General features: G+C 39.6%; 1 protein-coding gene and 1 long non-coding RNA gene across 3 annotated transcripts in view; one reads left to right on the forward strand and one right to left on the reverse strand.

The window, feature by feature from the left end:
• Positions 1-23,570, forward strand: part of Nln (neurolysin) — an 88,408-nt gene that overhangs the window by 22,506 nt on the left and 42,332 nt on the right. For both annotated transcript variants that reach the window (XM_042690772.1, XM_042690773.1), the window contains exons 2-4: positions 8,770-9,029; positions 13,498-13,646; positions 23,074-23,181. In XM_042690772.1, the coding sequence (XP_042546706.1) occupies positions 8,770-9,029; positions 13,498-13,646; positions 23,074-23,181 (517 nt within the window). The remainder of the gene's footprint in view (positions 1-8,769; positions 9,030-13,497; positions 13,647-23,073; positions 23,182-23,570) is intronic.
• The window catches only part of LOC122117146, a 46,092-nt gene continuing 27,024 nt past the window's right edge, over positions 4,503-23,570 (reverse strand). The window contains exons 2-3 of the long non-coding RNA XR_006149097.1: positions 5,761-5,865; positions 4,503-4,621 (exon numbers count right to left, since the gene is read on the reverse strand). This is a non-coding gene — a long non-coding RNA (uncharacterized LOC122117146). The remainder of the gene's footprint in view (positions 4,622-5,760; positions 5,866-23,570) is intronic.

Below are 23,570 nucleotides of genomic sequence, written 5' to 3' on the forward strand. Positions count from 1 at the left end.
GGCTCTGTTTAGGGAGAACACTGTTTAGGGGCTATAGTTAACTGCACTGGAGAATTCACCAACCACTGAGCATTTCATTTCCAAGTGTAGCAGCCCATTCAGAAAATAGTTATTAACATCCTGGATGTTTGAGGATACTCAATATGTGCCATTACACTGCATCATCTTCTCTAATACAGATCAGGGCTTTATATAGTGCTCTGTGAATCTAAACATTCTCAAATGGAACTCCTTAAATAATGGACATGTAAACAATAGATCAAAGGAGCTAAGCTTAGGCAGAACTTTTGAAAACTTGTTACAGAGTTTGCAAATATATGAGTAGTCTTGCATAGTAGCACATGTCAGTGATGCTTGGAGTCAGGCCATGGATTCAAGGCTAGCCAGGACTACAGACCACTCAAGTAGTAGAATACTTCCCTACCTGAACAAGACCCTGGATTCAATCCTGGGTTCAATGCTGGGAAGCAAAACCAATCGGGTGGCTCCACTAGGGTGTCAGTGGCCATCTGAAATTCAATAGTGTCTACAATTAAACTGTCTTACTTTCAGACCAAATCTTTTCTCTTTTATTCTGTATATCAATGATAATCACCAATACACTCACTCAGTGCTTCAAAGAGACTCTGGATGTCTTCTAGTCTGTTCTCCAGATTGCCTCCAGAGTAATCTTCCTAAAAGCTATCTCATCACAGCATATCCTTTCAGCAGGCTGGTTCCCAGTGACTTCAGATCAGTTCCAGGCACTTAACTTAGCACACAAGGCTTCTTAAGTGCCCAGCTATGTACCTGCTGGCTTCCTCGGTGCCATCTTTTCTCTCAAATCTGTACTCTAGACATGATGTACTATTTCATATCACCTTCATGTGTTATGCTCTTTCAAGCCTTTGTGATATTTTTCCTCTCTCTCTCTCTCTCTCTCTCTCTCTCTCTCCCCCTCCCCCTTGCGCACACGCGCGCACGCTCGTCATGGTGCTTAAACTCAGGGCCTGGGCACTGTCCTTGAGCTTTTTCACTCAGGGTTAGGGCTCTACTTCTTTGAGCTACAAGTCCACTTTCAGTTTTCTGGTGATTAATTGGAGATAAGAGTCTCATGGACATTTCTTCCCAGGCTGGCTTTGGACCATGATCTTCAGAGCTCAGCCTCCTTAGTAGATAGGATTATAGGTGGGAGTCACCAGCATCTGACTTTCGTTTCTTCCTTCCTTCCTTCCTTTTTTCTTCCTTCCTTCCTTCCTTCTCTCTCCCTCCCTTCCTTTTCTCTCCCTCCCTCCCTTCCTCCCTCCTTTCTCTCTTTCTGTTTCTTTCCTTCCTTCTCTTTCTTTCTTTCTTTGTCTTCTTTCCTCCCCTCCCCTCCCTTCTCCTCTCCTCTTTCATTCTTTTGTCTGGGTAGAACTTGGAGTCTGGTGACTACTATAATAGGCGTAGAAAGGGGTACTGAGGTTTTTGTGTAAGATTGTTGAATAGATAGACACAATTCATGTCTAATACTTCATGCAACCTGAGCCAAGAGTGTCATTGGAGACCCACTTCTGACCCCTCTTATTCCATGGGGGTCTCACATGTACTGACCCCATCTGTATGTCCATGCCCCGACAACTCAGAGATCACTCCCAGGGAAGAGGACCACACAGGTTCCTGGAGCCATTTCTGTAAGACATTCTGGGGGCTTACAAACTTGAGTTGTAGTTATATGATGCAGGTGGCAGGATTTCCTTGGGCTAAGAGCTCTCTTGTGCTGAATTTAGTTTCAGAAGGGCCAAACCAAGAATGATACTGTTGGAGAAGCCTATTTGAGAGAAAATTGTAGAATAGTGAAAGACTGAAGCTGTAAGGGAAATAAACCATTAATCGTGGAAATACAGGTGTGTGAGCTGAAAAAACAAGATTGTGGCCAAAGAGGATCTACTGTTGCTACCTCTAAGGAGCATCTCCAAGTGTGGTGAAGAACCATTAAGATTCTTAGAGTGAAGTATATAAAAAAACTGAAGTTAATGGAGTGATGAGGCTTATCTTCCTATCCTGAGATCTCCCAGGATGACTGAGGAGCTTAAAATAGGGAAGGCTGCCAAATACAGACCCATGATCTCAGCATGCTGGAGGAAAATGCGTTCCAGGTCAACCTGGGCTGCATAGTGAAACTCTGGCTCTAAACTAAATAAATAATAAATAAAATATAAGAACACAAAATCAAAGCAGTGGATTAATAAGACAACTTTGTAGACAGTTGGAATCAAGATTAGAGGGAATGTTTCTCAGGAAATAGCCAGGCAAGAGAAATAATTAAAATGAGCACGTACATGCATTCCAGAGTGGTGAGGAAGGGGATTGATTGAATGCAGACCTCAATGGCAGCTATAGGCTGCTATAGGAGAAACATTAACTCCAACGCACACACTAGCAGGATTTGCCAAGTTTTTAGAGAATTGGGAGAGATTTTCAGGAAATATACAAACCTTTTAATACTACACAATAGTACTATACAGGAAAGGGAAGGAAAATAGAAATTGTAGAGACATAGAGTCGTGGCATTTTGCATAATGGAGTGTCAGTGTGGTCCTGGCTACATTTTCTTTTTTTCTTTTTTTCTTTTTGTTGGTTGTGGGGCTTGAACTCAGGGCCTGAGCACTATCCCTGAGCGTTTTCCACTCAAAGCTAACACTCTAATACTTTGAGCCACAGTACCACTTCTGGTTTTCTGGTGGTTAATTGGAGATAAGGGTCTCAGTCAGATGCCAGTGGCTCACACCTGTAATCCTAGATACTCAAGAGGCTGAGATCTGAGAATCATGGTTCAATGCCAGCCTGACAGGAAAGTCCAAGAGACTTTTTTTTTTAATGGGTCATGGGGCTTTAATTCTGGGCTTGGGCGCTGTCCCTCAGCTCTTCAGCTCATGCTCTACCGTTTGAGCCACAGCTCCACTTCCGGTTTTCGAGTGGTTTTATTGGAGATAAGAGTCTTATGGACTTTTCTGCCCGGGCTGGCTTTGAACCACAATCCTCAGCTCTCAGCTTCCTGAGTAGCTGGGATTACAGGCGTGAGTCACCAGCGCCTGGCCAAGAGACTCTTATCTCCAATAAACTATTCAGAAAAAGCCAGTAGTGGCACTGTCACTCAAGTGGTAGAGCATTAGCCTTGAATACAGAGAGGCTTAGAAACTGAGCCCAGGCCCTGAGTTCAAGCCCCAGGACTAGTCAAAAAAAAGAGTCTCACAGACTTTTCTGCTCAAGCTGGCTTCAAACCACAATCCTCAAATCAGATCAGTAGTTAGTAGTTAGGATTACAGGAACTACATTTTCTTGTATGAATGTTTATTTGTGATGATGAAGGAAGATGGCTTTCTGTAATATCTTAGTCATATCTCAGTTCATATAATATTATCTGTTCAGCCCATATAGTGTATTGGGATGGGGATTCATGAAAGAAATGTACTGTATCAGTTAATGCTTGAGAAAATCTCAGTCTTATTTATAAAACTAATTGAACAGGTACATGACAGTAGTTAAGTATCTAAAATGAATTGCACAGATGAAAGTTAACAGAAGCTCAAGTCAAGGTGAGTTAGGATGGCCAAAGAAGCCTTGGTGGGAAGGAGAGGAGACCTATAAATCATACTTCTAAAGAAAGTCCAAAGTGAGATAAGCTGTGCTTGTTTTCTCTCATATGCAAAAGCTAGATCTAAAATACACTGGGACATGAGAAATTATACAGGACTATAGGCATTCACATATAATGAGACAAAAAGGATACTCAGGAGAAGAACAAAAGGCACAATGCCTATGTGCCTCTGATCATATAAAATAGTATTTATTAAAATGAACTCCAGAAAATAGAAATGAGGTTTTAGTTTTCTTTTTATCATGTTTGTTCAATTATCTGTACTTGGGAGGGTAAGAGGGGGCACAGATGGAGGGATAAAGGGTGAACAAATGCAGCAGTAATACTCACTAGACACTATGTTGGAAATGAACTATAACTTGTGCATGGGGATAGGTGGGGAAAAAAAGCTGGGAGCAAAGGGAGGGGTGACTTTGTCCAAAAAATGTATTTGTTACCTGACTTATGAAACTGTAACCCCCTCTGTATATTACCTTTATAATAAAAAATAATAATAATAATTTTTTAAATCCAGAATTGGGCACCAGTTGCTCACAACTGTAATCCTAGGAGGCTGAGATCTGAGGGTCGTGCTTCAAAACCAACCTGAGCAGGAAAGTCCATGAGACTTTTATCTTCAGTAAACTACTCAGAAAAAGCAGAAAGTGGTGCTATGTCTTAATTGACAGAGTGCTGCCTTTGAGCATAAAGAGACTCAGGGATAGTACCTAGGCCCTGAGTTCAAGCCCCAGGACTGGCAAAGAAAAAAAAATCCAGAATGTCAAAGCATACCTAAAAGTACTCAGAATAGCTATGGAATATTCATTTGTCCAGATGAAGCAGTGGAACCTGGTGATATCTGTCCATGTCTACACAGCTTACCTCTTTCGCCCAAGCACTTGATTGGATTTTGGGACACAGGACATAAAAGCCTTCACAGATGCACCTTTCTGTCAGTTACAGTATAGTATTCTGTACGATTTCTGAGTCAGAAGTTTCTCAGGTTTATATTTTGAAAAGTACCTTGAAGACACAAGAGACAATGAAAGTTTTTGAGACAATAAAAAACCTGGGCCAGGCGACAGTGGCTCATGCCTATAATCCTAGCTTATCAGGAGGCTGAGATGTGAGGATCGTGGTTCAAAGCCAGCTCGGGCAGGAAAGTCCTTGAGACTCTTACCTCCTATTAACCACCAAAACCAAAGTCACAGCGGCGCTGTGACTCAAATAGTAGAGTGCTCACCTTGAGCTGAAGAGCTCAGGGAACAGTGCCTAGGCCCCAGAGTTTGAGCCCTAAGCAAAAAAAAAAACAAAACTGGGATTTTGTGAAGGAAAAAAATCGATTTTGTTTTTAATTTTACAGTAAGAATTGTAATTCAGTTAGATTTCATTGTCAAGTAATTGTACATAATAACCCCTATAGAAAGTCAGGATCACTCTTTGTGGCCTTTTCCAGCTGTGGTAGCTGTCAGACACAAAACATCAATGAAAAGTTCTCACTAGAATTGTAAATATACAAGCACAGCTGGCAGAATGGCTTTAGGAAGGTGTCCCACCAGGTGCAGAGGCCCTGAGGAGATTATTAATGTGCCAGCATTGAATGAGCTTAGGACCGTAACCAAGGGCCACAGGAAGAATACTCAGCAAAATCAAGGTGGAAGAAAGAAGAAAAGAGAGAATGCCGAGAGCAAATGTTCTATGGATCTCATGTTTCTATTGGGGGTATAAGCCAGTCAGTCTCCTGTCTTATTCTCTTCCTCTGGTAACAAGTATTATAGATCCTGAAAGAAATTAAGAAAATTCTGTAAACCCATGCCGTTATAATTTTTAACTTTTGTTTTTTTCATTGTTGAGGTCTTTCTTCCATGTTGAGGCCTTTCCCTCATTAGCAGCAGTAGGAACTGTACAAAGGGCTGAGTCCCTTGTGCCAGATGGAAGTCCTGACACTATTTTTAGTTTAATTGAGTTAAAAATCAGATAAGTTGTGATCAAGTATCAACCTTAATATAAGCATTAGGTAATAAAGGAAAACTAGAAGAGATCACTTTAGTGAAATGCTTAAAGTTATTTTACTTTAAAGCTATTTAATAATGAAATTTTGCCCATAGTCATCATATATAAGAGAATGGTAAAAATGCTTTCAACATTGTTCTTCTACTTACTGTTCAGGTAATTGGCAGTACCAGACCCAGGCTTTTCATCTATTGTAGAACTTCTTGGCAACACCATCAGTCATAGTCATAGCTGACTCTCTTCAAGGCCTCATTCTGTGTCCATAAAGGTTGTAGGAATAATAGAATTTTTAGCCAACTGTCTACACTGAAGTTCACAATTTGCGCCAACATCAACATCGTAAGCCCTCTAGTCATCCATCATTTCTTGTACTCTGACCTCCACAGGAGGTTTTTCCCCACTATGCTTATTCCTCTTTTAGTTTTTATAAAAAAGCCTTTATCAGTTAGGATCCTCTAAGAAGCCAAAAATATAAAACCACATTTAAACTGACTTGAACACTACAGAGGATTTATTGACTCATACAACTGGAAAGTCTGGCTCTGGGTCAGGCTTCAGAGTTAGTCTAGGGGCTCAGTGATAACAAGTATTTAGTTTCCTCTCTATTCTACTATTCACAGAATATATTTCATCATAAGTCACATTCCACTTTTTCTCATAGGCTGGTTGCCAGCTGCCATCAAGGACACAAGCGCACTCAGTTGCAACCAGCGGGAATGAGACCTCTTTCTCTCAGCAGCATCCTGTGCATGAATCTTGTGATTAGAGGCAGCCACTTCCAAAACAAATAGACTGACTTTAGGGTGTCCATGCAAAAAGGGAGCAATACATATGAAATTAGATAGGGAAAAGAGATGAATGGCTATACAACCTCCTTAAACTATTTAACCATCTACTACACCCTAGACTTCTCCATTGTTTCTAGACCATTTCCTTGATAAATAAAACTCTACTGTTTGATACTCTGTCTTAGATCTTTCTCCTCCTGACCTTTACTAAAATCCATTCAGCCCAAAAGAAAATTGTTCCCCCTACATTCTTCTTCCTTCCACACCCATACCACAAAGTAAGAAGGAAATATCAACATCTTTCTTCTCCAGGTTGTGCCTCCACCCACAGTGATGCCCTCATCAGCACCTCTACCACTGTGTAAAACACCTTTAAAGGGAGCCGGTATAGTTCTGTGATAGAGCACATGCATCTAGCCTGGAGTTGATTTCCAGCACCACACAAAAAATTTGAGTTTCAAGATCTGGTTTTGCCATTCTGTGTCCTGCATTTGATGTCCTTCTCCCAACCTTATTATTGGTCTTCTCCTTTATTCAAATACTTTAGTTAAAAAGTCTTCTGTGGTCCTGGGTGTGTGTGTGTGTGTGTGTGTGTGTGTGTGTGTGTGTGTGTGTGTGTGTGTGTGTGTGTGTGTGTGTGTGTGTGTGTGTGTGTGTGTGTGTGTGTGTGTGTGTGTTCGCACGGGTGCATGTGTATTGTGCTCCAGCTCTTTTGGTAACTATTGGTGTACTCTACTTGAACCAGGTCTTAAAAACTTTTCTATCTCTATTGGTTTCTGATTGCTTCTTCAGATCTCATGCCCCCAAAAGCTAGGATTATAGGCATGAGTCCATTTGACAGCCTGCATGGGTTTTTGTTTTGTTTTGTTTTTTGTTTTTAGGGTTACACCTTTATTCTTTATTTTGCATTGTTATTGTAAAGGTGATGTACAGTGGGATTACAGTTACATAAGTCAAGTAAAGAATACATTTTTTAAAATTTATTTTTATTTTTTTTTTTGTTGGTTGTGGGGGTGAACTCTGGGCCTGGGCGCTGTCCCTCATCTCTTCAGATCAAGGCTAGCACCCTACCACTTGAGCCACAGTGCCACTTCCAGCTTTTTTCTGCTTATGTGGTGCTGAGGAATCCAACCTAGGACCTCATGCATGTGAGGCAAGCACTCTAGCACTGAGCCAGCTTCCCAGCCCAAGAATACATTTCTTTTTGGACAATTTTACCCATCCTTCACTCTCTCCCAGTTTTTCCCTTCCATCCCCACCCACTAATTGTATAGTTCATTTTCAACATAGTATCTAGTAAATACCATGACAGCATGGTTTTTAATCCTAGCTCTCACCATATGACTAGTTGTGTGGCCTTGGGAAGTACACTTTTAGGGTTTTTTTTTTATAAAAAATAAATAATCATATTATGTAATTCATAGGGTTGTTGAAGGACTTGAGTGAGTTTCTGCATAGAAAACATTTTGAACAGTGCCTAAACACTCACTATGTAGATATTAGGAAATGCAGCTTTTTTTAAATTCATAATAAGCTCTAGAACTGGAGAATGGGTTGGAGAGAATTAGAAAGGAATGGGATGTATATAGGTAAGAGAGTTAAACATAGGATCAATGCTACTACTTTGACTGTCTTAAGGCAGAGATGAGGAATGACCTATGGACCATATAAGATTTGAGAAATGATTTGGTCTGGCTTTGCCAAGGTAACTATGGCCAGGAACCAAAATTCAATACATCTGGGAGCTTTTCACATAGCAACGTAAAATCGATACTAGCTAATACCATATACCAAATGGCCCCTGACAAAAAAGATTCCTTACCCCAGCTACAGGATTGGTGTCCTAATTCTTAAACTTTTTCTTTTTCTTTTTCTTTTATGGTAATGTAAGAGTGATACCAGAGATTATTTCCAGAAATGAATTCGAATCATTATGCTTAATTTTAAAGAATTTAGCATTCAATATAGAAGGAATATTTTAAATAATTCCTTACTAAGCCTATAATTTTTTTAGTGCTATATACATGGTTGCCAGAAGTTTGCACAGGAAAGATTATTAGTTTAATTTATAAAGAACAATTTGTGTATCTCTGATACCTAACTTTCCTTCCTCTATGTGGTTTCATTATACTGACAATTCAGTGTTTGCATAGTGCAAATTTCATTAAAACTTTAGGCAAAAACAATTTAAAAATACAAGGGAACTTAAGTTTAGGACAGTATGTGTTCAACTGAGAAAATTTGCTCAGTATTTTTTAAAAAGTTAATTTTAATTGAAATTTCCTTTTTTAATGAATATTGTTCCTTGCTTTGGACCAACAGAAATGTCATTTCTATTCTTTTAAAAATTTTTATTATTATTATTTTTAGAGTTGGTGGTTCCAGGATTTTACTCAGAATGACTTTGGGAAGAGATGTGGCATCTCCTCTCCAGGCAATGTCCTCCTACACTGCAGCTGGCAGAAATGTTCTAAGATGGGATCTTTCACCAGAGCAAATTAAAACAAGAACAGAAGAGCTCATCATGCAGACCAAGCAGGTGTACGACACGGTTGGAATGCTGGACATAGAGGAAGTAACTTATGAGAACTGTTTGCAGGTGTTGGCAGATGTGGAAGTGAAGTATATAGGTGGGTAGGAGGCATGAGCACACCCACATCTCTTTCGTTTTTGTTTTTGTTTTCTGTTGGCCATAAGGCTTGAAGTCAGGGCCTGGGCGCTGACCTTGAGCTCTTTGGCTCAAGGTGAGAGGTCTACCACTTGAGCCACAGTGCCACTTCCGGTTTTCTGGTGGTTAATTGAAAATAAGAGTTTCACAGACTTTTCCTGCCCAGGCTGGCTTTGAACCATGATCCTCAGATATTAGCCTCCTGAGTAGCTAGGATTACAGGTGTGAGTAACTGGCACCCAGCATACCCACATCTTGTTGTTTGTTTGTTTTTGGTCAGTTGTGGGGCTTGAACTCTGGGCTTGGGCTCTGTCCCTAGACTCCTCAGCTCAAGGCAGGCACTCTACCACTTGAGCCACAGCACCACTTCCAGTTTTCTAGTGGTTTATTGGAGATAAGAGTCTCATGGACTTTCCTGCCCGGGCTGGCTTTGAACCCTGATACTCAGATCTCAGCCTCCTGAGTAGCTAGGATTGCAGGTGTTAGCCACCGGCACCCGGGTTATACTATGTTTACTACTTACTGATTTTTGCATAGTGGCTGGTTCATTGCTCAGATTTAGATTCTCTAAGATTTAGAAATTTTATTATATTAGCAAAGGCTCTGTAAAATTATACTCATTCGTTGCTTTCTGGACAAGGACAGCATTTTGATGACATATATCAAGACTCTTAAGAGGCAGAGTACCTGCCTAGCAAGCTCAAAGTTTGAGTTCTAATGCTAGTCCTGCCACACACGCACACACACACACACACACACACACATACACACACACACACATAACACACACAGTGATACACAGATGAAGTTATTCTCTGTTTGGCAGAGATACTCCATGGGTGACTTCATATGTGTGTCCCACTCTATGTGCTTCATGTTTGGTTAAGTGCTTTTCTTCAGTCATTCATGACCAGGTTGATGTGCTAACCTAATAATTTAGACATTAAATTCATGTAAAATTAGTGGAAGAAAATTCTTTTTCTTAGTTTTTGTTTTGTTTTGTTTGTTGTTGGTAGTGGTTGTGGGCTTGAACTCAGGGCATAGGCACTGTCCTTGAGCTCTTTTGCTCAAGACTAGTGCTCTACCACTCAGAGCCACAATACTACTTCTGGTTTTCCAGTGGTGAATTGGGGATAAGAGTCTCACAGACTTTTTTGCCCAGGCTGGCTTTGAACTGTGACCCTCACTCAGCTCTTAGCCTCCTGAGTAGCTAGGATTACAAGCATGAGCCATTAGCACCTGGCTTTTCTTGTTGGTGTTTTTTTGTTTGTTTGGTTGGGTGTTTTTGAAACAAGTTCTTACTACGTAGTCCAAATTAGCCTTAAGTTTATGGTCCTCCTTCCTTAGCCTCCCAAATGCTGAGATTACAAGCATACATTTCCATACTCAACTAAAAAAATGCTTGCTTGTTTGCCTGCCTCCCTGCCTGCCTGCCTGCCTCCCTCCCTTCTTCCCTTTCCCTTCCCCTCCCCTCCCTTTCCCCTTCCCTCCCTTTCCTCTCCCCTCCTTTTCCCCTCCTCTCCCTTTCCCTTCTCCTCCCCTCCCCTTCCTTTCCCTTCGCTTCCCTTCCCTTCCCTTTCCCTTCCTTCCTTCCTTTCCTTCTTTTTTCTCTCCCTCCTCTCCCTTTCCTTCCCCTTCCCTCCCCTTCCCTCTCCTCCCTTCCTTTCCTTTCCCTCCTTCCTTTCCTTCCCTTCCTTCCTTTCCTTCTTTCCTTTTTCCCTCTCCTACCTCTCCCCTCCTGTCTGTGCCAGTACAGGGGCTCGGACTCAGGGCCTCATGCCTAAGTAATTATTTAAAATTAATTATTTAAAATTAAGATTTTTTTCTCAATAGCAGATCTTTTAAACATACTTTATGATTTGTGATATTTGCTTCTGCTTTCCCATAAAATTATCATTGTTGAATTTGGGAGATTTCTTGAAAACTAATTTTCTTTTAACTGTGAATGTTGTGGAAGTTCCTTCTGCATTCGTTAGTAGCTGTTAAAGCCTTGCTTGCCCAGTGGCCAGTCCTGGGCATCAGCCGTGTTTATAGCTTGGCAGGGAGAGCTCAAGTTGGCTTCCAGAGCTTTGTAGCAAAGGAAGGAAGGAAATGGTTTTCAGCATTATTGTTTGTTTAGTAATGTGTTTCCATTTTTAGGCTTCTGAGTTTTATTACTCATTTGAGTTTTTCTTAGTATCTTTTTGAGCTAATTTTAAACATTTTTTGAGGGTTTGGGAATTGAACCCTAGCTCTTGAGCTAATTTTTAAAAATAAGCAGAAAATGCATATTACTAATTCTAGCTTAAACAAATTCTGCATGTATTAGATTTTAAAATGTCTCTTCCATTTTTCCCTTCACTAAACAGGCATAAAATTTCATATTAAACGATAAAAGTATTATATACTTTGATTCTTTCTTTTAAAAATCTATATTATGTATTTATTTTAATAGCTCTGACAAAATTTTAACAAGTTTCATTGAAGCAATGTTTCAGGAAGTAAGGCAGCTTGCTTGACTTCATTTCTTGGTAAGAGACAGCTATATTCTCTACAGTGTATTACTTATGTAAATTTACCTGGTTAGGGTACTTTCAAAACACTGAAGATATATATATATATATATATCTTCAATATATATATATTATATAAATAATATATATATTGCCATCTTCATATATTCATTGTCACAGAATAAGCACAACCATCACCAAAAAACACTGATTTTTGGTGTATAGTCTTGATTATCTTACTAACTCAAGATTTTTGACTAATTAAAGTCAAAATACAAATAAAACTCAAGAACCAACTTTAGTAAAGATTAGAACAGACTCACCATCATAATTTAACAGAAATACCCCAGTATCTAGCTGCTTACTGGCTATGACTAAGTAAATTTATGCCAGTTCTCTGAAATTAAATGGATTATTTTATGTTTATATGAAAATATTTTATAAAATGACCTATACTGGTGGCTCACACCTGTAATCCTAGCTACTCAGGAGACTGAGATCTGAGGATCACTGTTCAAAGCCAGCCCGGGCAGGAAAGCCGGTGAGACTCTGATCTCCAATAAACCACAAGAAAACTGGAAGTGGCGTTGTGGCTTAGGTGGTAGAGAGCTCGCCTTGGGCTGAAGAGCTGAGGGACAGAGCCCAGGCCCAGAGTTCAAGCCCCACAACTGACCAAAAAAAAAAAATCCTTTGTCTTGCTGGGCACCAATGGCTCACAACTGTGATCCTAGATACTCAAGAGACTGAAATATGAAGATTGTTGGTTTGAAGCCAGCTCTGGCAGGAAAGTCTGTGAAACTCATATCTTGAGTAAACTACCAAAAAGCTTGAAGTAGAGCTGTGGCTCAAGTGGTAGAGTTCTAGCTCTGATCAAAAAGGCTCAGGGACAGCACCCAAGTGCTCAGTTCAAGACCAAGGACAGCAAGAAGCTTCCACTGCAGCTCAGAGTAATCCTACAAGAAACAGGTGCATCAAAGACAGAGGCAGACAGCCCCAGAAAAACATGCCATTGCAAGACAAAGCCTTCCACCAAAAGCACCCAGAATCTGTGCCCCACAAGGAGCCAGGACCCAAACCAACACCGACTACCCATAAACGTCAACTTGGTCAAGTACCTCCAGCTGCCTCTGTCTTTGAGGAAGGTACAGTGTAGGGAGACTTGTCCCTCTTATTCAAACAGAAAAAGCTTTTCCAGAATTTTCAGAGAGGGCACTTCCTTCCTCCTAAATAACTGACTCCTTGTTGGGAATATCAATTTCTCTCAATAAATGTTGTTCTGACAAAAAAAAAAAAAAAAGACCAAAGACAGCACCAAAAAAATTAACATAAAACAAAATTATATATGTTATATATATAAATTATATACACGTGTGTGTGTGTGTGTGTGTGTGTGTGTGTGTGTGTGTGTGTGTGTGTGTGTGTGTATCTGCCAGGCCCCAGACTTTCAGTCTCTAATTTTCAAACCCCTCACTAAGCCCCTCCTTCTCCAAGGCCTAACCTTCTCCATAGCATATCACTTTATGTCCCTGCCCTTGGGAGGGTCTGCCTTTGGTTAGTATCTTTGTCTTTAGATAGTTAAAAAATTAAAAAAATTAGACCTTAAATGTACTTCTGCCTTTTTTTGAGATAAGGTCTTACTGTGTAGTCTGGTCTTGAACTTACTACCTTTCTTCCTCCACCTCCAAAGTGCTAGGATTATAGGCTGTGCCATTTGGCTGCCCTCAGTGTGTTTTGATAAATGCTCAGACTACATCCTGTTGTTCATAATGATGCCAAGTAGGACAGCCAAGTCCTGCATTAGTTTCTGCCTCTTGATGGTCTTAGGAAAGTGTGCAGAAAGAATATACATCAGCATGTCATTCACCTGGAAAGAGGTATTTGGCTGCATACTGCTCTGATGAGTCCTGTGGTGTTCATAGTTCTTCTTTCTATCAACAGTGGAAAGAACCATGCTGGACTTCCCCCAGCATGTGTCCTCTGACAAAGAAGTGAGGGCAGCAAGCACAGAAGCAGACAAGAGGCTTTCTCAGTTTGATATTGAGATGAGCATGAGAGAAGATATATTTCAGAGAATCGTTCATTTACAGGTAAAAAGTATTACAAATCCCTTTAATATGGAGGGGGGGAAACCTACAAGAAGAAGAATAACAACAAAAACTTCCAAGGGGCTAGTAGGTGGCTCAGTGAAGGTGGCCACAAGCTTTGCATGTACTAGGCCCTGGGTTAGCGACCCAGAACGGAAAAAAAAAAAAAAAAAGAAAAAAAAAAAAGAAAGAAAGAAAAAAAGATATTAGTAAGCCCATAGACACCAGTCCATTCATACATTCATAAGATTGGTTTAGATATTTGGGCTGTTCATTCAGGACATTGTTGTAACGATTTAAAGTAGTTTCAGATTTGATTCCAATGAAGCTACTCTGACGCATGTAGATCATTGTGGAAACATTTTTAGTGTCTTCTACAATGTCTGTTAAGGTGATATCAGAATAATTAAAACTAACTGTGTTTGCATTGAAACTCATTAGATGAATTTAGTTACTTTTGGACACCTTCCTTGATAACCATATTTGTATGGTACTTTTTAAACTTTTAAATAATGTCAGTTTCTGTTAGAACTGGACACTTTACTAAATAATAAATATACTCCAAATTTATATTTATTTTACTCTACTGCTGTGATAAGAGAAACAGGACCACCATGATGTAATACATGAATTCTTCTTTACACTGGATAAGGTCTGAAACAATATCAAGTGTGCAATTTCAGTATATACTACTAAAGTGAATAATATTGAGGTCCCAAGATACCACCAGCTTAGATAGTAATCAAATATAATTTCCAAAGTGGATATCAAGTATTATCTTACCTCTCAGTAATTTTTCATTTAGGATTACATTTCATAGTTCTTTGTACAAATCTGAATAAACTTTCCAGTTATTTCCATTGGCATTTAGTATATTATACCAAAACTTAGTGGCCAGAAATAGCAAAAATCATGTTATTTTCTAAGTTTCTAGAGACCAGAATTTCAGGAAGGAACCAATTGGGAAAATCCTACTCATGTTTGGCATAGGTAACTGGAGTTGAGGCAGATTGGATCTAACCAGTTGTCTTTCTGTAATCCATAGATATTTTGGTTAGCTTTGGCTGTCATAAAAAAGTATCATAGCCTGAGTGGTATTACAATAGAAATTTATGCTCTCACAATTCTGAAAGCTGGAAGTATGAGATGATAGCCAGCGTGATCCTGTCTGGATGAGAGCTCTCCTGGCTGGCACTCAAATTGTATTCACACAACCTTTCTCCATCCACATGGAGAATGGCAGTATTCTTATTATACAGTCACCAATCCTTGTACATTGAGATCCCACCCTGTTGACTTCATTTCACCTTAATTACCTCTCCAAAAGCCTATCTCTGAATATTATCCCATTGGGATTTAGGACTTCAACAAATTCATTTTTAGAGCACACAGTTTAGTCATAGAATCGCCCTATGTGGCTAAATGGTGATACTTTACAGCTTGACTGCCTAGGGTGCTAGGACTTCCCTTGATGGAAACTCAGAACTCCAGTGCGAGGGTTCCATCAATCCATATAGACTCTGCTTTATATTTTATAACAAGTCCCAGAAGTCACATAGCACCACTTCTGCCATATTGTATAGGTTGATGCTATAGTTTGGCTCTTGAGAGCTCCCCAAATCCCATGTGTTGAAGGCAAGGTCTTTCAGTTTGTTATGCTACTTGGAGACAGTCAATCCTTTAGGAGGTGGAGCCTGGTGAGATCATTAAGATGTTATCAAAAGGTATGCCCTGGAAGAGACTATTGGGATCCCAAGCCTTTCCTGTTTCTCTTAGTCTCTTCACCATGAGCTTTACCATGCTCCTCATTATAGTAAACCACAAGTCCAGAAAGCTGTATCACCAAATGGCCACAGACTAAAACCTAAAACTGAGAGCTAAAATAAGCCCTTCTTCCCTGTAAGTTGAGTATAGTACTTGAGGTAATTTGTCACAGTTACAGAAAGGTAACTATCACAGTTGATCAGTCACTTAAGATATGACACATCTCAGTCTGGAGAATATCAATTACTTTGAAGTGTATCTCATATAATCCATAATGCCTAATTTTTTTACTAAACAGAGAGAGGAGTTTATAACAGACTATAAGGCTGACCAGTGTGTTATCTTCCTCCAAGTGTGTGACTAAAAACACTATTTTACCTTTGTACAGTTACAGAGCTACCCAATTTAACCTTTGTACCCAGGTGAAGTAGCTCTTTTCATAATTGGAAAGGTTAGAGGCTGAAAATGTTTTAAGAACCTAGAAGTGTTTCCTGCTTTGCCAGACACCATGTAGATTTCACATTAAATCTCTCTCTCGAGAGATTTAGTTTTGGATTCAATTTTGTACCTCTGGGGCAAGTAACATGAAGAGCAGATCCAGAAGAAATAAAAATGGCAAGTAAACATATGAAAAGATATTCAGCCTCATCAGTAATCAGGGAAATGAAGACCATAATAAGTTATTTTCATTTGTAGAATTGGCAAAAATTAAGCTGGGCTCCAGTGCCTCATACCTATAATCCTAGTTACTCAGGAGGCTAAGATCTAATGATTGGAGTTTGAAACCAGTGGGAGCCGGAAAGCTTCTGAGATTTTTGTCGCTAATAAATTACCAAAAAGAAGCCTGAAGTGGAAGTGTAGCTCAAATGGAAGAGCAGTAGCCCTGAGCAAAAAAAAAAAAAAGATTAACAGAAATTAAGGAGTCTGGCAATGCCAAATGTCTTTATGGATGTGCATCAATAGGAATGCTCAGGTACTACTAACAAGAGAGTAATTGGCTAAAAATAAGTAATTGACTAAAAATAACTAATTGATAAAGAACCTTAATATTATAAAGTGGAATCTCACCACCTCAGTGTTTTACCAAAGAGCACTTTTGCATTCATGCATAAAATTCAAAAATGTTCCTAGCAAAATAATGAAATAGACTTCCATTCACAAGAAAATGGATCTAGTGGGGCACATTTATGTAATAAAATGCTTTATAGCATTGAAAGGAATAATCTATAAGAACCATGAAAACATGGGTCAACCTTAGTAACAGCAAAAGAAATTAGAGTACTACATACAGCATGTTACCATTTTTGAAAGCTAACAAGGAAATAATGCATACATAAATGGCAAAACTGGAAAAAATGTTTACCACAAAATTCAAGATAAGGAAAAAAAATTCTCATTTAGGTACCTATGACTCATGCTTGTAATTTTATCTACTCAAGAGGCTGAGATCTGCGGATCAAGATTTGAAGCTAGCCTGAACAGAAAAATCCATGAGACTCTATCTCCTATTAGTCTATAAAGTATCTGGACTGTAGGTGGCTTTAAGTGGTAGAGGCACTGCCATGAGTTAAAACATCTTAACAAGGGTTCAAGGCCCTCATTTCAAGCCTTGATACTGGCAGTGAATAAATGAACAGCCAAAGAACAAATAATTCAGTCAATAAATAGGCAAACTAATTGAACTGACAGTTCTCAGAAAAAGAAATACAAATGGCTAATAAATACATGAAATGTCCAATTATAGGAAATGCTAATCAAAACTCTACTAAGATTTCATCTCACCAGTCAAAATGGCAATTTTGAAATAATTCTCACAACAAATGCTACCACGGATGCAGTGGAGAAAAGGAACCCTTAGACACTGTTGGTCAGAATGTCAACTAGAATAGTCACAGAGGGTCCCCAAAACTAAAAATAAACCTACTCTGTAATTCTCCCATACCACTTCTTGGACATGTATCTGTAAATCAATATACAAAAAAGATACCAATGTTTATTGCTGCTCTATTTACAATAGCTAAACTATGGAGTCAGCCAAAGTACCCAAGAACCAATGAATGGATAAAGAAAATATATATATGAACACACACACACACACACACACACATATCATGGAATGTTACTTAGCCATAAAGAAACTGAGATTGTTATTTTCAGGAAAATGTGTGGAAATGGTGATTATCATGTTGAATGAGATATACCAACCTTCAGAAAGCTAGATATTGATATTCTCACTTGTGGACTATAAACCTAAAATGATGATGATGTGGATAATGATGATGGCAGCAGTGGTGGCAGTAGCAGTGGTGGTGTTGGTAATAGTAATGGAATTTGAATGTAAAAAAAATCAACAGAAGGAGGAGAACTGGAAGAGTGAAGAGGATTGAAGGGTATTACGTGGTGGGGGGCAGGAGAGAGGTTAAACACAGCATAATGAAACAAACCAAATATTGGAAAAGGAAGGAGGAGGAAAGGGAGAAATGGGAACATGGTTCAGGGAGTGAATTTGTTCATAGTACACTATGTGCATATAAATATTACAATAAGAACCTCTCATATTACAAATGCATACTAACTCAAAATTCAGTAAACAGCAACAGACAAAAAGGTTTCACAATACTCTTTCTAGTCATATTGCTGAGAAAAAAATGTATAGTTAGTTGATGATAAAATAATACAGGCATATTTATCCCAGTGGCCTGCTAAGTAATAAATGCATAAGATGAAGTGTTTGACTGAAGAGGTTGAATTATGCAAGCTAGATTTGAGAACTAGAGTAGCCTATTGTAATACTTTTATATTTTTTCAGAGCAGTTGGCTTTGGTCTTGTCAATTCATCTTCACCAAAGAATGATTTAGAAGGGGAAGTTTTAATGGTACCATGTTGATGAATGGGACTTAGTATTAACATAATTTTTCTTGTGATGTATGTTCAACCCAGGTCCTTGCTAATAAGTACCCGTCTACTAACTGAGCCTCTCTCCCAGACCAAGCATATAATTTTAAGCCTATATAACTCTCCTACAATACCAGTGCCAAGTTAACTCTCCTACAATACTAGTACTAAATTAAAATTCAGGAACCAGTGCTTTAAAACCATGACCACAGGTGATATTGTCCAAAAAAATGTACTCATTACTTGACTTACGAAATGGTAACCCCTCTGTACAATACTTTAATAATAACAATAAAATTACATTTGAAATAAACATTACCACATTAAAAACTATGCTCAAAATTTACCATGCTTTCTTGATTTGGGAATGTGTACATCTTATTCATTATAATCTGAAGTATGTAAATTTTTTCAGGCCTTTAAGTATCTAGGGATCCAAGTGGGTGTGGTGATGCACACCTATATTCCCAGCACTTGAGAGACTGAAGCAGGAAGATCGTGAGTTGAAGGGCAACTTGGGGTATTTAGTGATACCCTATCTCACAAAAGAGTGGGAGAAAAGCTTGGAGATCCAGATATATAAATCATCATCTCCTGGGGCTTATTTTCTGTTTATGTGCCTTTCTTTTGTCCAACTACTTGACTTCTTTTTTCCTCACAGTACATAATACATCTTTTATAAATCTTCACTTTTTCCCCTCATAAGAATTAAAACTTCTCAAGGATATTCATCTCCATTTCCCTCTGTAAGTGTGCTGAGTGGAACTGAACTAATCCCACATAAAAGTGTCTTCTGTCAGTGTGGTGTCCTCACACCATGGCCATATAAAGGCCACACATCCTATGTTGGCATATTAGTGAGTATCCGTCAACCAGGCCTCTCTGTACTCTGGTAATACATTCTCTAAGAATACCCTCCACAGTATGGGATGAAAACCTAGCAATATGTCATGAGTTGAGACCAAGTTATTGTCTCTATTTTAGCTTGTAAAAATGGGTTCCAGTAGCTGGACACTGGTGGCTCATGACTGTAATCCTAGCTACTCAAGAGGCTGAGATCTGAGGATCATCGTTCAAAGCCAGCCCAGGCAGAAAAGTCCATGACTCTTCTCTCCAGTTAATCCCCAGAAAACTGGAAGTGGCACTGTGGCTCAGAGTGGTAGAGTGGTAGCCTTGAGTGATAAAGCTCAGGGGCAGCGCCCAGGCCTTAATTTCAAGCCCCATGACCAAAAAAGAAAGGGTTCCAGAAGCAAATTCACAATTTGCAAATCTACTTTGTAATTGGTATTTAAAACAAGATATAATCTCAGTCTTCAAAGTTCTTTCATCCGCATTATGGTTTCTACTTTGTGTATGTAGTACACACAATATAAAATCCCACTGAGACACATTTTAACTTACATGTATTAGAAACTGGAAATATGAGGGGATACTGGGCAGGAAAGGACAAAGTCTTATTATTAGTAAGATTTTGGGCGGGGGGATGGTCATGGGGCCTGAACTCTGGGCCCGTGCGCTGTCCCTCAGCTCTTCAGCTCAAGGCTAGCACTCTACCACTTGAGCCACAGCTCTACTTCTGGCTTTTTCTGCTCATGTGATGCTGAGAATCAAACCCAGGGCCTCATGCATGCAAGCCAAGCACTCTACCACTGAGCCACCTTCCCAGTCCATTAGTAAGAAATTTTAAAGAATGATAATGAATTAAGAACGATATATAGTATGGAAGAAGAGTAAACTCAGTTTTTTCTGTCACTTTACACAGAAGATTCTGTGTGATTTGGGGAATAACATTTAATCTCGGGTTTCTGTTCTATAAAAAAGTTTATAAGCATACCTGTGGCAGGGAGAGAGCATATTAACACATTTATATAAAAGCCCTTTGTTCCAGGAGGAAGTTAAAGGGAAAACAAATCTTGTCACCACAGAGATCAAGATAAAGATGACTACTGTCAGATCCTATAAATTGAAGAATTACTTTGGCCTTCCCCACTTTAAAGAGGAGAAACTTCACCCCAGGTGGCCTGGTTTACTCCAGGGAAGAAATACTTGTTCAGGAAGGAAGATGTAATTACAGTAAAGCTGTCTAGAAGATTTGGCGCTTCACTCTTAGAAAATCCTTGGACTGTGGTTCTGACTGTGTTTGGTGATTATGAAGGAGAATATTACAATAGGCTTAACAAGCATGTCCTCTGCAGACTGCCAGAGATTGTCTGAGCCCTTAGAGTCTGACTGACAAGCAATGCCTGGTTATAACTGAATCAGATCTGGGATTTTACTTTTTTCTTTTCTTTCTTTCTTTCTTTCTTTTTTTTTTTTTTTTGTCGGTCATGGGGCCTGAACTCTGGGCCTGGGCACTGTCCCTCAGCTCTTCAGCGTAGACTAGCGCTCTACCACTTGAGCTCAGCCCCACTTCCGGCTTTTTTATGTGGTGCTGCGGAATCGAACCTAGGGCCTCATGCATGCAAGGCAAGTGCTCTACCACTGAGCCACCTTCCCAGCCCCAAGGGATTTTACTTTTTTATTTATTAGTATAGCAGTTTATTGTGACCTTTCTATACATGCATACAATGTACCCCAATCAAATGTACCCTGTTTTGTTAGGTGTCATTTCTTGTGACAAGTTAAATATTTCATTATGTTAATTAATAATGTTTTAATTAGGCCTAATGCAGAGCTAACTTTTTTCACAGAATATCTTGCTACCTGTTTGTACCTATATCATCTAATTTGATCGTAAATGGTTTTAATTTTAATCTACACTATGAATTTTGAGTCTGCTATCCTGAGTATACTTTCAGGCTTTCTGAAATAGCCTTGCTACCAACATATTTGGCAAGTCTACTTCTGTCCACTGTTAAAGCCCCTTGTATTCCAGCACAGCCATGGACTAGAAACTCTGCTCTTTCAGCTGTTGAGGCTTTGTCCTCAGCTCACTGCCTGTCCTGTTCTCAACTTGGGGCCAACTGTGGCCCTGAGACCCAAGTGCTTATGCAGATATCCAGCAATATGCTTCAGCTCCTCACTGACTGATCTTCCGCTCTGGATCTCTACTTGCTTGCCTGGGTCCTTAGCAACTTATCCAACCTGGCCTGGCCCTATTCTTGTTCTCCCACCCCCTCAGCTACAATTTCCTGAATTCTCCCAACCTTATAACCTGCAGTACTGTACCACCCAGAGACTCCTGTTGCTGTGCCTCACTTTTAGAACAGACTTCCTGGCACTATTAACACCAGCCTAAGTAAAGCCAAATTTATCATGTCCACATGAGCATGGTGATTTGAACTTCTGTCTGTCCCTGAGGGAGTCAGCTTAGTCCTCCCTGGGCATTCTGAGCTTCTTCCCACTGCAAGCACCTGCTGCTAGGAACCCAGTAGATGCCAAGATCAGTTAAAGTTCCAACTCCAGTCATGCCAGCATGCTCACAAATTCCTCAGGGACACAAAAGGAAGTTATGGAAAAAAATCTAATTGTTGTTTGCTTCCACAGAGGAAACTTCGAGTCATGTAGCTACAACAGTGTCTTAGTACTACAGCACAGATAATTGATTAGTAGATAAAGAGAAATCCAGTTTGCTGTTCTAATTGGCATTGAAGTTAAAATACAGCTCTTTTTTGATGCTTCACTGGAAGGTGAGAAAAATTGCAAAATCATTTCAGCATAGGTCTGGCACCAGCAGTCTAAACGGACTTTTTTGGAGGCAGAATCTTGCTGTATAGTCCAGGCAGCCCTGCAACTCATGGTCTTCCTGCCTCCACCTCCCAAGTGCTGAGATTATATGTGTGCACCACTACACTTAGCAGCTAAAGTGCCATTTGTAAAGCTAAACATAATTGTAATTAGTTTGGATAGTAGAAAGGCTCAGGGATGGCATGGCCCAAAGCTTTGATGGAGAGTGTTCAAGCAGTGGAAGGTCTGTAAGGCTCCAGTGACAGAAGGTACTCATTGGCTTCCAGCCAAACTGAATCCATTACACCTGCTGAGTCTGTCTGAAGTTCATTTTTTTTCCTAGGGACTACTAACTGACCAACTGTCCAGATGTGCTATGGGTATTCTGCCACCTGTTTTGGAGAGACTGTGCATTTTTATTCCTTGCTGTGGGTGGGGAATTTTCCACTTTCCTCTGTTCTTTGGAATGAGTGTGGTGCTGCTGCACAGATTCACACTCACCAACAGCTTTCCTCTTTCTGCACTGCTGACTCATTTTCCCCTGATACTTGTTCATATGCAGCTTGCTGGAGTCCCTTTATCTCCCTTGCCAAGTGACAGGAAGCCTTTGCTGGGGTTTTATCCAGCTGTCCTTATTTGGCATCTTGGCAAAAGAGCCCCACTCTGCATTTGTGTAGAATTTACCCCTTTATTTCTATTCCTGCTTCTCAAGTGGAACCAGGTTGGCAAATGATAGAAAATTAAATTCAGATGACTTGTGATAAGAAATGTGTTTTGTGAAAAAGACCACTCAGTCATAAAGAATGCTCAGAATGAGATTATGCAAATTCATCTATTATCACGCCTTCCAATGGCACAGGCACTCTGAATTCTGAGGCAAGCCAAGGCAATTCTGGATGCTTTTTATTTATTTAATTTTTCTGTTGTAAATGAACTGAGGCTCACCAAAGCATAAAAGAAATTAGGTCTTCAAAAGGACCTTCCTTATAGTCACCTGTGCTTCGTAGTGCAATGGAGGTGATGAATAAATTTGCTTTGGCCTCATGATTTGTGGTTCCCATGCACTGTTGCAATGGAAATGGATGTCGTGCTTATTGATTTTAGGAAAACTGTGATTTGGAGAAGATAAAGCCTGAAGCCAGGAGATACTTAGAAAAGTCAATTAAAATGGGAAAAAGAAATGGGCTTCATCTTCCAGAACAAGTACAAAATGTAAGTTTACTTCCTTTTCTTTCAAATGAATACATAAAACAAAACATACATAGAAGAAACAGGGAAACTGATGGATTCTAATAAAAATAAGCCATAATACAAATCCATTTCCAACATATTTACTATTCAGTGCTTTAACTCCTACAGCTTCTTTTAACCTCATAGTGACTGACAAAGCTTTGATCCTGTCCAAGTTCCTTTTGTTTTTTTCTTGTGTGCTTGGCTTATTTCTCCTGCTCTACTTATATTCTTCAAGAGTCGATTCCAAGTCTCCATAGTTGATTTGTATTCTCCTTCCCTTTGTAGTCCAGAGATAGGGCAGTGGTAATAAAATCCTTACTGATGCGCTGGGAATGTGTTAGAGTGCTTGCCTAGCATTCATGAAGTAC

The sequence above is a fragment of the Dipodomys spectabilis genome, unplaced genomic scaffold (genome assembly GCF_019054845.1).
Source record: "Dipodomys spectabilis isolate Male_0828 unplaced genomic scaffold, ASM1905484v1 ptg000140l, whole genome shotgun sequence".
Classification (NCBI taxonomy): domain Eukaryota; kingdom Metazoa; phylum Chordata; class Mammalia; order Rodentia; family Heteromyidae; genus Dipodomys; species Dipodomys spectabilis.